The sequence below is a fragment of the Pithys albifrons genome, chromosome 26 (genome assembly GCF_047495875.1).
Source record: "Pithys albifrons albifrons isolate INPA30051 chromosome 26, PitAlb_v1, whole genome shotgun sequence".
Lineage (NCBI taxonomy): Eukaryota > Metazoa > Chordata > Aves > Passeriformes > Thamnophilidae > Pithys > Pithys albifrons.
In genome coordinates this window covers 7,309,783-7,323,796 of record NC_092483.1, presented here as the reverse complement: position 1 = coordinate 7,323,796, position 14,014 = coordinate 7,309,783, and the positions used below count along the sequence as shown (strand labels likewise).

The following is a 14,014-nucleotide window of genomic DNA, read 5'->3' as shown; positions in this document are numbered from 1 at the left end:
TTTCCTGTCCTGAGGAACACACACAGGTGTATATGGACCTTCACCTTCATCATCCTTTGACTGGCCTTCTACATCCTCATACCTTTTGTACAGAGGCACCTGGGAGGGTGATGTGGGCAAGGGGGGATTTGCCTGCTTCCCCAAGCAAGAACTTGCCTCCATTCACCACTTTTCTTTGAGCTACTGCCTTCTGCCTGCCCCAAAGGAAAGATACAGGACTCCCTTCATAGAATCATAGAATTGACTGGGTTGGAAAAGACCTCCAAGATCATCAAGTCCAACCCTTGGTCTAACTCCAGTCTGTTTACTAGATCATGGCACTCGCCACATCCAATCTCAGTTTAAAAACCTCCAGGGATGGTGAATCCACCACCTCTCTGGGCAGGCCGTTCCAATGCCTGAACACTCTCTCTGTAAAGAATTTTTTTCTGATCTCCAACTTAAATTTCCCCTGGCAGAGCTTGAGCCCGTGCCCCCTTGTCCTATTGCTGAGTGCCTGGGAGAAGAGACCAACCCCCACCTGGCTAGAACTTCCCTTCAGGTAGTTCTAGACAGTGATGAGGTCACCTCTGAGCCTCCTCTTCTCCAGGCTAAACAACCCCAGCTCCCTCAGCCTCTCCCCATAGGGCTTGTGCTCCAGTCCCTTCACCAGCCTTGTTGCTCTTCTCTGGACCCACTCCATCACCTCAATATCTTTCCTGAACTGAGGGGCCAGAACTGAACACAGCACTCAAGGTGTGGCCTCACCAGCACAGAGTACAGGGGAAGGGTCACTTTCCTGATCCTGCTGGCCACGCTATTTTTGATACAGGACAGGCTCCCATTGGCCTTCTTGGCTACCTGGGCCTTGATATTGTTTTTTTTTTCTAGTCGCTTTTCCTGTCTCAGGGAGGGCAGAGCATGGTTCCATGTTTGTAAACTTGTGAATATATTGTGATTTGTGGAGATCTTTGGTGTTTTTTTCCTTCATAATTTAGAGGAATGTAATCTGATATAGTCATTATGAAAAACTAGTGTGCAATGAGTTGCTTTTTGGTAACAAAAATAATTTGGAAGGGAAAAAGTGATTTAATAGCATGAGATTAATTCCTGTATTATGTCTGAAAAAAGACCATCAGGGTTGTCTTCAGGCCTGAAGTATCTGTAAACATAAAATTAATTTCTTTAATGCATATATTAGTATACACCTTTTCTGTAAATATTTTTTATCTACTTAAGTAGAATAGAAGAAAATTCTTTGACTCTGGTAGTGGTTTTTATTACTCCAGATATATACTTAAGGAGAAATTTGATGGGTTTTCTTTTTTGAATTTTTAGGATTCCTATTCTTATGTCCGATCTACTGCCACAGCTGTATCTTATGACAGCAAACAATACTATCAACAACCAACAGCAACAGCTGCGGCTGTGGTTGCTGCTGCCCAGCCTCAACCTTCAGTAGCTGAATCATATTACCAGACAGGTGGGTGGCATAATTCAAACTCCTGTCACTATACAGTCTGTGTACTATTTTAATAGCTTAAAAATATGTCTTTGAATATTTCATGTTATCAGATTTATTTATTGTTTTGAAATGTAATCCCTGTCAATGTGTAGAAAAACTTGACGCATCTAGAACATTATTGTGACATTGCTATAAGTAACTATCTTTGAGGTTTGGATTGTTATTAATACACTCAAAATGTACTTCTAGGCAAACATTATTGCTGAAGTAGTTTGAAAATGTCAGTGGTGGGTTCAGATGATAACTTGGTTGAAAGACTTTTTTTAAGATTCTTTAATTAATGTATATAGTTCTTTATTTGTATCATAAATGCTACAAAGCGTAAATAATATTTACTTTTTTAACTATAATTAGAAATAATAGGAAAGTTTAGATGTACTTTGGTTTAGTGTGTACTCTAGTAAAACCATTGAACTAGAAGGTTTTTTAAAAACATGGCAGCATAGTTAAAAAAACATAAATCTGAGGCTTACTAGGTGTGAGCTGTGACACAATTAAACAGTTGTGTGATATGTGGTAGATCATACATAACCATTACTGTAAAAAAAAACACCAAAAGCCAACCAAAACCCCAACCAAATAAAGGCAAAACCCAACCAAACTAAAACAAAACCCACATATGTGTTTATTTCCTAACATATCATTAATTATCACTTAATATGGTTTGCATTTCATTCATCTAAAGCATATCAATGTTTATAAACTTCTGTTTTCTATCCTAATTAGCTCCAAAAGCAGGATATAGCCAAGGGGCAACTCAGTATACCCAAGCCCAGCAAACACGACAAGTGACAGCTATAAAACCTGCAACCCCAAGTCCAGCAACAACTACGTTTTCTATATATCCAGTATCCTCTACTGTGCAGCCAGTAGCAGCTGCAGCTACTGTTGTTCCATCCTATACTCAAAGTGCAACATACAGTGCAACAGCAGTTACTTACTCTGGTAAGAATTTTGCATATGATGCTGCTGGGATCTTTTTTATAGGAGAGGATTTAAATACTCAGAATTTTAGCAGTTTGTGTTCAATTACATCATAGTCTACTGAGAAGTATCAACCAGTTAAATCATAATAATGGCAAAATGTTGTTATGTATCTTTAAAAGAGGTCTGATGATTGTATGTGCCTATTTTGCTACATGTGAGAATATACAAAGTGTTAGCATTGCTGTGTGCAAAATTTTTTTGTGACTTAGTGTGAAGTTTGGAGACAAAAGATGGGGGATAGAAAAAATAAGGAAACCCATCCACACAAATATAACCCAGAGAAATTTGGAGCATGCTGCCATCAAACAGCAATTACAGAGACAAGGAGGAGCAGTCCAATATAAATCTTGTAGGTTTGGGTTGTCTTGACTCAAGGTGGGAGAATAGGTACTTGTCTTAGTTAAATGACAATATGTCCCAAGAGGCGGGACGGGACGTCCGATGAAGTAAAAGCCACCTCCAAATTATTAAATTTTTTTGAAATTACAAGACATTTGAGTGAAGTAGGAAAAATAATAACAGTTTTACTAAAAGCAGAGAACAAAACAGAACAAAACAAATCCAAACAATAACAGAAAAAAATGTCACCTAAAACCACTCTCTTAGTTCTGTGCTGCTGAGATGGTGGCACAGTCCCGACAGGGTCACATGATCACAATGTAGCTGGAGCAGAGTTGTGGCTGCGTGAGCAGGTGACCTGAATTTTCAGACAGGGGAGCTCTCAAGTCCTTTCAGCACAGCTGCAGCTGCAGCCATCAGAGGCCACAGGGTGATGGCAGCTGCGGCTGCTGACAGCAAGGAGGCGGCAAAAAATGGCAAGAGCCGTAAAACCATGGTGAGAGAGTAGCCCAACTGCACTTCTGCCTTTGTACTTTCTACCGGAATCAGAGAGAGTGAGTTCAGTAGTGCTAGCAAGTTTTATCCCCCTCAGTTCTCATGGCACTTCCCACTGGGACCCCCTCATCCCTCCCCGCCCCCACCCTGTGCAGAGATGGGGGAGATGTCCCTCATGCTCTCCAAAACTATATGATGATATGAAAAAATTCAACCAAAAAATCTCCTTCATTTAGCTAAACTACAACAGTGCTACAAAAAAAGACTTACCTCCAAACATTAGAAATCCAAAAAGTAGTTAAAGGTGAAAAGGTGTTAATTTTATGGCCAGATGGTAATCAACTGGCATATTATAGCTACCTTGAACTATTTGTTTTTTTGGTTTGTTTCCTGGTTATAAAGGGATTTTAAGACTTCATTGAAACAGAGCTTGATCAGAGGATTGAAATAGTTGAACCAGTAGATGTATAAAGTTTATGGGGAAGCTGGCTCAAAAGGTATGAAAGCCCAGTTTCCTTGATTTATTAAACTTTGATACTAGAAATCAAGCTGTGTGTAAACAGGGTGTGCTGCAGAGGTTTTAGCAGGCAAGCAACCTGCTTGAAATGAATGTAATAGCATTAGCTCTGCTATCTTTTATCTTCTTTTATTTTTTTTTTCCTTCCTCTACATAATATCTGTCCTTTACAGTTTGGAACTTGAACAGTAAATCTGACTTTGGAAGACTGCTTACTTCAAGTGGCCTTTGATAAATCTTTTATTAAAATTCTTGTTGCATCCTACTCGGTCTTACCAGATGTACTAGGAAATTTCACATATTCTTTAGGGATGCTTTGATATATCTTAACAAAACAGCATGTCTGCAAAGTTTTGTCTAAAATCAAATATATTCCTGATACAAGTGGTATACTATGTATTTGTGTACTGTGAAACATCAAGAAAAATTCAGACTGCCTGACAAGATCTCAATAAATCATTTATATCCTGCCCTCCTTCCAACTCTATTATGCAATATACTTGGAATTCGTGTATTATGCAATTGATACATGATGTACAGTGATGTAACATTTATTTTATTTTGATCTTTGAGGTACCTCTTACTCCGGCTATGAAGCCGCAGTGTATTCAGCTGCATCATCCTATTACCAGCAGCAGCAGCAGCAGCAGAAACAGGCAGCGGCAGCAGCTGCTGCTGCTGCAACAGCTGCTTGGACAGGGACCACCTTTACTAAAAAGGCACTATTCCAAAATAAGCAACTGAAACCAAAGCAACCTCCCAAACCGCCCCAGATCCACTACTGTGATGTTTGTAAGATCAGCTGTGCTGGACCACAGGTACCTGTATTATGTATGCTATACACTTAAGTCATAATTTCTTCAGCTAAAAAAAGGCCCCTTTAAGAATATTTGCTAATTTAAAGAGTTGATTCTATACTTATACTAAAGGAATAATTAAATTAAAATGTCTGCTATTATTGAAAGAGGTCATATGAGAAGACAAAAAGATGCATCCCTTTAGCTTGTACAGAGAAGCTTCAGCTGTGCTTTGGACTCCAGAAGTATTCTAAACTTTGAATTTTATTTGCTTTTTTATCATAGTAAGCTTCTTAGAAAATACTTTTTTCAAAACTTTGTGAATGGTAAGCCTGAAAATGTATTCATTGTATTCCAGCATCCCAGTTTAGTTTCACAGTGGGTACAAGTGCATAAAAAGTAGATATCGATTCATGCAGTGTTTGCATGTGTGTGTTTGGAAAACAGTTCTTACTCTTTAGGTGAATTTATCATTTTTTCCCACCCTGTCTGCTCTATAGATTGCCAATGCTTGTATAGGAACAAATAGCAACTTCTGTATTTTATTTTCAACACAACTTTATTTATGCACTACCTTCTTTTGAACTTACTTTTTAGTTGTCTGGATACATTTAATAACTGTTGGCTTGCAGTTTGAGGAAAATTCAAAATCAAGAATAATTCAATGCAATGTAGGAAACTGCAACTGAGACAGTTTTCTGATCTTATCAAGCTTTCAATGGTAATATATGTTGACCAGTACTTGATTGAGGAAGTGAGAATGTAGAGGAGAAAAGACCATATTGTATTACCTAACTGTAATCCTGGTGGCAAAGAAAATTTCTTGGTTTAAGAAGTGGCCTGCTTATGCCTTATTATATATTGTATGGAAGAAATGTTCAGTGTGCAAATTATTTTTCATACAAAGCATGTGTTTTATACTATGTTCTATATCACATGTATACACATGAATGATGGAGCAGTACAAAACCAGCTGTATTGTTTATTTAAACAGACTTATAAAGAACACTTAGAAGGCCAGAAACACAAAAAGAAAGAAGCGGCATTAAAAGCTTCCCAGAACACCAATAGCAGCAGCACTTCTGCTCGTGGAACTCAGAATCAGTTGCGCTGTGAGCTTTGTGATGTATCATGTACAGGAGCAGATGCTTATGCTGCACATATCCGTGGAGCCAAGCATCAGAAAGTAAGAACTTTCTCTTGTCCTTATTATATAAGTCAGTCATATATTTCTTTCCATTATTTTTTTCTCAGAGAGGACAAAGTATGCAGAAACAATATAATTCAAGTTGTTTTGCTTAAATACATTTAGTTCTGCTTTTTGTTTCAGACATCTTTAAGGTCACTATTAGAAGGGCCTTGTTGGGAGAAAGGGGGAAGACCTATTGCCACAGCATCAATGAGAAGAGGATGTATTGGGAAAGGTATATAAATTGTAGGAAGAAGGTGTAGAGTAAGATGGGGAAAAGTGTCAATGAGGACATGCAGTAACATGCTTGTGCCCCCTAACACTTTTCAAAACTTCTCTTGACATTCTTCTGATTTGGTGCTGTGAAGCTCCCTGCACTTTGAAACACTGTGAACTGAGTCAGTTCCAAGGGATGGGATTATATGTTACTTTTTGGTATTTCTTGCAATGAAAATTGGCATATGGAAGTGTCACGACCCGCTCCTGGGAAGGAGATGGGGGTAACCTAGGTTGTTATTAATCATTCCCTTTGGGATGGATTAAAGTGAAACGACACTATATAATCGGTGTTTATTTAGCAATTCCGTATAATGTGACATAGAAAATAACCTTAGCGGGGGGGCGGAAAGATGCATAGGGGGAAGAAAGACAGGAGAAGAGTCCAGGATAGCAAGGAAAAAGAAGAGATAGGAAAAGATGAGAATGAAAAGGTTACATAGTCACCGCCTAGAGATCCAGCGTTGCATCTCAGCAGTCCTGCAGGCCACGGTCTCCATCTGCAGGCGGTGGGGGCCAGAAACAGAACCCAAATTCCCAAAGTCACCAGTCCATTTTTATACCCTCAGCATGCCTTTTGCACCTCCTCCCGAGGCAGGGGGTTGCTTTCCATGAAGCAGTGTAGCCAGCTGGGCTGTGAACCCCCATAGGGCAGGGCAACAGCTCTTCTTGCCTCTTCAGGGCTCGACACCTTTAGCACTGGAGGAAGGGATGGGCCCAACTGCCCATCAGGGGTATAATGCAAAAGTCAAAAGCCTGCAAAGTCTCTTAGAATGCATAAATCATTAACCGTTTCAGTCTCTGACAGGAAGCAAGGAACTGTAGTAGATTTTATAATGCGTGTGTTTGAATAGTTTTGGTAAGCATGCTTTACCTAATGTCTGGGTGCAGTTTAGGTGAGCATTATGGAATAAAGACCCCAAGCTGCGCTGTGAGTCTCTGTGACCCATGTTTTAAATTTGGCCATACAACAGTAAATGGAATGGTGCAGTGTCGAATGTGTGTTTAGATATTACAGATTTTCCTCATAACTATAGAGTGAATAATGCGAGAAACAGAGTATTAATATTAGGGCTTTTATAGCCCTTTATATCTGATAATACTGTACAAAGCAGCATCGGTAATATTCCTATTAAAAATAAATCTCATAGGAATTTTAAAATAATTTTCCCAATATTATTTTTTGTTAGTAAAACAAAAATTATAATTAGGATAGACTTGCCTAGTGTTTGTTCTTTCATTAATGAAATTGAGCCATTAAATTTTTGGGTTGTGCCCAGTAACTCTATAGGTATATGGAGTACAATAATATGCTATCATTATATATTTGGATGTCACTCTCTCTTCTTCATAGATAGTTGTTAACTAATGCTAATTTAGGTTGCCATTGGTGTAAAAATGAAATCTCAAAGGATTCTTTCTTTGGTTCTCTGAAGAATCTTGTCCTCGCTAGTGGAAAAAATAATTTTGAAGAGTTGCTTGAACTTAAATTTATAGTATTATGTGACATCAATGTGTTTGTATTCTGATGGTGAACATGCTTAAAATAAGAACAAAAAACTAAGAAGTGTATGTATACACTTGTGTGCATATCATAGAATCATTTAAGTTGGAAAAGCCCTCTAAGATCATTGAGTCCAACTAGTAACCTAACACTGCCAAGTCCACCACTAAACCACATCCCTAAGCATGTCTACACCTCTTTTAAATACCTCCAGGGATGGTGACTCCATCACTGTCACGACCTGCTCCTGGGAAGAGGACAGGGGTAACCTAGGTTGTTATTAATCATTCCCTTTGGAGTGGATTAAAGTGAAACAACACTATATAATCGGTGTTTATTTAACAATTCCATATAGTGTGACATAGAAAATAACCTTAGTGGAGGGGGGAAAAGATGCATAGGGGGAAGAAAGACAGAAGAGTCCAGGACAGCAAGAAAAAAGAAGAGATGAGAAAAGATGAGAATGAAAAGGTTACATAGTCACCGCCCCGGGGTCCAGCATTGCATCTCAGCAGTCCTGCAGGTGGCGGGGGCGAGCAACAGAACCCAAATTCCCAAAGTTACCAGTCCATTTTGATACCCTCAGCATGCCTTTTGCACCTCCCCCGAGGCAGGGGGTTGTTTTCCATGAAGCAGTGTCGCCAGCTGGGCTGTGAACCCCCATATTCGCTGGAGGGCAGGGCAACGGCTCTTCTTGCCTCTTCAGGCTCGACACCTTTAGCAATGGAGGAAGGGATGGGCCCAACTGCCCATCAGGGGTATAATGCAAAAGTCAAAAGCCTGCAAAGTCTCTTAGAATGCATAAATCATTAACCGTTTCAGTCTCTGACAACCACTTCCCTGGGCAGTCTGTTCCAATTCTTGACAACTCTTTTTGGTGAAGAAATCCCTTCTAATATCTAACCTAAACCTCCCCTGGTGCAACTTGAGGCTATTTCTTCCTGTCCTATTATTTGTTACCTGGAAAAGAGACCAACACCCACCTTGCTACAACCTCCTTTCGTGTAGTTGTAGAGAGCAATAATGTCTCCCCTGAGCCTCCTTTTCTCCAGCCTAAACAACTCCAGCTCCCTCAGCCACTCCTCACAAGACTTGCGCTCTAGACCCTTCACCAGCTTCACTGCCCTTCTCAGGATATGTCCCAGCATCTCAGTGTCTGTCTTGTTTTGAGGGGCCAAAACTGAGCACAGAATTCAAGGTGTGGCATCACCAGTGCTGAGGTATGAGGGGACAATCACTTCCCTATTCCTGCTAGTCACACTATTTCTGTTACAGGCCAGGATGTCATTGGCCGCCTTGGCTGCCTGGACACACTGCTGGTTCATGTTCACCTGTAGGGAAAAAGCTGAGCTATTTTGCTGTAGCAAGAGGTTTTTCTGTGTCTCAGCCTGCCCAACCCCGACATGACCCCTGGTTTCAGCGTCCAGATACCTGAATATCTTCTCACAGAGATAAAACTCCAGGGTCCAAAGGTTAAAAGAATGTTCAGCATCCTTTTATTGGGAGGGTAAACAGGTTATATAGGGTTTTGAGTGGGTACACGCGAACCGGGGTGGCTTGGGATACGTCCAAGGGCTTTGATCACGACCTGAGGGGCTTTTCCCATTGGCTGAAAGCCAGCTTCACGAGGTGTCCACGCGCTGGGCAGCCCACCTTTGGCGACAGCCTGTCGCTGTTTACAAGGAGTCTGGGGTTGTTTACCTCTCCTTCTGGCTGCCCCAAGGTCAGGCTGACCTTGCCAGCCTGTTTAGCTCCTAAGGTGGGTCCGTGCAAAGCAGGGACTGAGGCCAAGCCTCTCCCAACATTCACCTGGCTGTTGGCCAATACTCCTTGGACCTTTTCCACTGGGCAGCTTTCCAGCCACTCTTCCCCCAGCCTGTAGCACTGCATGGAGTGGTTGTGACCCAAGTGCAGGACCCAGCACTTTGCCTTATTGAACCTAATTGTGTACAGTTTTGTTTTGTTTTGTTTTTTACTGCTACTTTCACACCCAGTCTTTAGTTTTCATTTTGCAGGTTGTGCTGGTTTAATGGTAAACCGGCAGGAGAAATGAACCCAACTCAAAAGAGATTACAAGTCAGAGTTACAATTTACTAAAAAGATTACAATAAATATGATGATACAGAGAAAAAATTGGTTTTAACCCACAAACCCCAGATGTATAACTCAGCGCCCTGAGGCACAAACAGAATGGTGTTCGTTAGCCGCTCTGCTGAGCGCCACATGGTCCCCCTGAGTACAAAGTATAAGGAAAGGAAAGGAAAACCTGTTGGTGATCATGATGGTTGCAGTCTGGTTGAGAGTGGTGATCATAGTCTTGTTGCGGTTCTGGTCCTCCTCTGGATCTGACGAATGGTACCAGAAGTCCCCAAACCCCAAGATGTTTAGGTTCAGATGGGAATGCCCAGTACCTCCTCCCTCCCGCCCCAGGCAAGGAGTTTCAAGATGGGTTTTTTACTCTGTGTGTCATGGGATGTTTTTGGAATTGTTGATGGTCCATTAGCAGACATGACCCCTCAGGCTGGGTGTGAAGGTGCTAATGCCTTATCAAACCTGAGTCACTGATGTGAAGACAGGAACACCTTCCTATCTCACAAGGTCCTTTAACACCCAGCTTGTAGCCTGAGGGGTCAGGTGTGACCTGGGAAGCTGCTGCAAATGATCCATTGTTAACAATTCATGAGAAATGACATAGAGGGTGTAGAACACACAATTTTGGTTACACCCACACAGTAATAAACTGATCTCAGTCCCTGTAACTAGAACACATGTTTTGTTCTTATGGACTATGTGCATTGCCTTTTCTAGTGATGGTCAGCTGTCACCAAAATAAAGCATTAGTCTATCTCAAGCATGTTGTAAAAAGGCCTCTGCTTTATTACTTTTAAGTATAAGCACATACTGTAGGAATAAATGAAGATTTTTGAGTGAGAAAAAGGGTTTTTAGAATGGCAGACGAAGTTCTGGGGCCTGCTGACAGGAGCAGGATTTTAGTTCTGTGAAAAGGGCCAACAGTTAGCAAAACAAGTAAGATAAGAAGGTTTCAGGTTGGTTTGCTCATAGGAAAGGAATCTTAAGAGATAACTTTTCTCATAGCAAAAATTAACATCTGCTAAAGAGTGTCATCCAATTAAAGCTGTGATGAGTTTTATAGACACTGTGGTTCAACCTATGGGATGAAGCTATGGGTGGGAATAAGTAAGGGATGTATTCTGTAATGGGAAGTTAGAAGAAAGCTTTTACCTGTCTTTTTTCTCTCCATAGAGTTTTTGAATAAACTGTCTTTGAGTGTGACACCTGTAAGCTGTGGCCTAATTAATCTTTTCTCTCCACGCAAGATTTACTACGAACTCACACGCTTACACATACCTCTTAACTTTCAATGAGATACTAAAGGGTTCTGAAATATGCCTCTTGAATCCTCCTTAACTCTTTCTGCAGATGTGCTTTAACAAAAAGAATAGAAAGCCTTTGTCTAAGGAATATCTTCAGTTTTGCTAGGTAACCTGCGAAATCTCTCAATATAAATACTCTTAAAATGTAGTGATGAAAAGAGACAATGTTGAATCTCAATTACATATGTCATGGCTAGGCTTTGCGAACGAAGATTTGAGAAGGGCACTACCCACGCTTGCTGCAAGCGTGCTGGTGGCTAAAAAGACCGATACGGGATAGGCAGGTCCAGTCACAAAAGGCACAGCGGAACGTCTCCCTAGGTGACATTACTACAGGGCTTTGCAATGTGGGTGAACCCTTCAAGCCTGCGCAATGGATTTTTTAGGTGAGGCACAGCGTGCGCAGAACTGGCCCCACCCTTTACTCCTAAGGTTCATCTGCCACGGCCTAGCGAGCTTGGACAGTGACAGCGAATACCTCAGGACGTAGGTTTGGTTAGAGTATCAATTAAATAACTTATTTGCAAATATTATTTAGAACCAAAATAGTTCCATGTGCTTCATTTTTTGGAGGGATAATAAAAAGTAACCAGGCAACAAAACAGTCATGTTGTAAACATTTTGAGCAAAATGTTTCTTGAGTTTTACTGGCTTGTGAGTTTATTGGCTTTCTGTTTTTATCTACACAACTTTTGGAGTAAATGTCTGAATTTCTTGTGGAAATAAGCAATCTGAGATAAGTATTAACTATTTCCTTGTTACAGATGACAAGAGCTTTTATATGTCCTTTTATTTCCCCCCCCCCCCGAGATCACTTTTTGTAAAGAGGCAACAACTTTAAATGAAAAATATCAGTGTAACTATTGATATTGATGTTTCTGTTAAAGCTTCAATAACCTATAACAAGTCCATGTTTTTTATAACTACCCCAGGGAGATAATGTTATGAATTTCTTGTTATTCTTATAGGTAGTAAAGTTGCACACAAAACTTGGCAAACCCATTCCTTCAACCGAACCAAATGTGGTTACCCAAGCTGCTACTTCAACATCCGCATTTGCTTTGAAACCAAATGCCTCTGCTTCAAATATAGCAACTAGCAGCAGCACTGTGACCTCCACTGTTGCATCCTCTGCTGTGAAAATTCTTACTCCCATGGCAAATGCTCCACTTAACACAGTGTCCAACAACAAAACATCTTCAACTGCTGCTACTATGGCTGTAAAGAAAATATCTACACCAAAAATAAACTTTGTTGGCAAGTACAGAAGTCAGTCTTTATTTTGAAGCCTAACCTATTCTATATTTTTTAAAGACCTTAGTGCAACAAGTACAAATGTATTTAGTTAACTATGCATGAGTAATTCTGTTGTGTTTAAGGGAATTACTGATAGGGGAAAATAAGAATGTGTAGAAAAACTTTGCTTCACAATTTATGCTGTTTTCTGCCCTTTTGTCTCCACTTGACCTCTCCTGGAGGCTTCGCTCACCTTAATAAGAAGCATCCCACCTTTGGTTTCTTATTTAGTAACTGTTGGAGTATTGCAGATTATAGTCCAGTTGGTCCTAATTTCAGTTCACAGCCTGGGCTGTTAGACAGCCTGCAGTAGGTTGGCAGTTGGTAACTGGGAAACTGAAACATTGTTGTAAAACTAAATCTAACAGTAGAAACTTTTGAAATAAGCATGACACATTTAGAGACAGAAAGCAATTGTTCAACTGTAACATAACCTGTTCTTGAAGGAAAGACCTATGTAGTTGCAACACTGAAAGTATGCTACCTTTGTTAGTACAAACGTTAAAAGGTTTTGAGGTACTTTCTTGGATCCATTTGCAAAAAGAAAAAATAAATCTGCTGGGGAAAAAAAAATTAAAATATATTTGCTGAGTTGTTCCCATTCAGTCCTATCTCTTGAAAAAGCATGAAAATGAATGACAATTGCAACTATATAAAGCAAAAGATTCCATGCTAAAATAAAAAAAACTAGGTGTTTAAATAAGTTTTTGTTAAGCTTTTTTAAAAAATCTTTTAAATTATTTAAAATGTATGCTTTAACAAATTTTAAGAGACTGACCAGAACATTGATGCTTGCAAATAAAGTCTTCAGTTGGCACATCATGGATAATCATATTCTCATTTAATGAAAGTTAATGATTTAACTTTTTTGATTTGCAGGTGGTAATAAACTTCAGACAACAGGAAGTAAAGTGGAAGAAATTAAATCAGCTGAAAGTATTAAAACAACAACTGCTGCTACAGTACAAACACAGGAAGTAAAACCAGACACAGTAGCTGAACCAGTGACTCCTACAACTCTTGCTGCCCTGCAAAGTGATGTCCAGCCAGTGGGCCATGACTATGTGGAGGAGGTATTGATATGAAAATGTGGATAATTTTTTAACTATTATACAGAGAGAGGCTCCAGTTCCTTCCTCATCTTTGTGGTCTTTCACTGAATTCTCTACAGTATGTCCATGTCTCTCTTGCACTGGGGGAGCCCAGAATTGGACACAAGACTTCAGATGTGGCCTCACTAGTGCTGGATTAGAGGGGAAGGATCAGCTCTCTTGACCTGCTGGCAATGCATTGCCTAATGCAGTCCAGGATACCATTTGCCTTCTTTGCTATAAGGGCACATTGTTGGCTCAAGTTCAGCTTAGTGTTCACCAGGACTCCCCACGGACTTTTCTGTGGAGCTGCTTTCTAGCTGGGTGGTCCCTCAGCCTGTTGAGATCTCTCTGGATGGCAGCGCAACCCTCTGGGATATCAGCCACTGCTTCCAGTTTTGTGTCATCAGCAAACTTGTTGAGGGTACACTCTGCCCAATCATCCAGATCATAAATGAAGACGTTAAACAGGACTGGACCCAACATTGAGCCCTGGGGTACACTACTAGCTACTGGCTTCCAACTAGATTTCATTCTACAGATTACTACCCTTTGGCCCTTGCCATTCAGCTAACTTTCAGTCCACCTCACTGTATGCTTATCCAGCCATCAACAGTTTGTCTA

The 14,014-nt window shown here is 40.4% G+C and overlaps 1 protein-coding gene across 5 annotated transcripts in view; it reads left to right on the top strand.

Moving 5' to 3' along the window:
• The window catches only part of LOC139683036 (zinc finger RNA-binding protein-like), an 83,604-nt gene that overhangs the window by 22,840 nt on the left and 46,750 nt on the right, over positions 1-14,014 (top strand). For 3 of the 5 annotated variants that reach the window (XM_071577741.1, XM_071577744.1, XM_071577745.1), the window contains exons 4-9: positions 1,318-1,462; positions 2,231-2,449; positions 4,416-4,660; positions 5,634-5,825; positions 11,972-12,272; positions 13,179-13,372. In XM_071577741.1, coding sequence (XP_071433842.1) covers positions 1,318-1,462; positions 2,231-2,449; positions 4,416-4,660; positions 5,634-5,825; positions 11,972-12,272; positions 13,179-13,372 — 1,296 coding nt within the window. The remainder of the gene's footprint in view (positions 1-1,317; positions 1,463-2,230; positions 2,450-4,415; positions 4,661-5,633; positions 5,826-11,971; positions 12,273-13,178; positions 13,373-14,014) is intronic. The other 2 variants (XM_071577742.1, XM_071577746.1) reach the window with 2 other exon arrangements.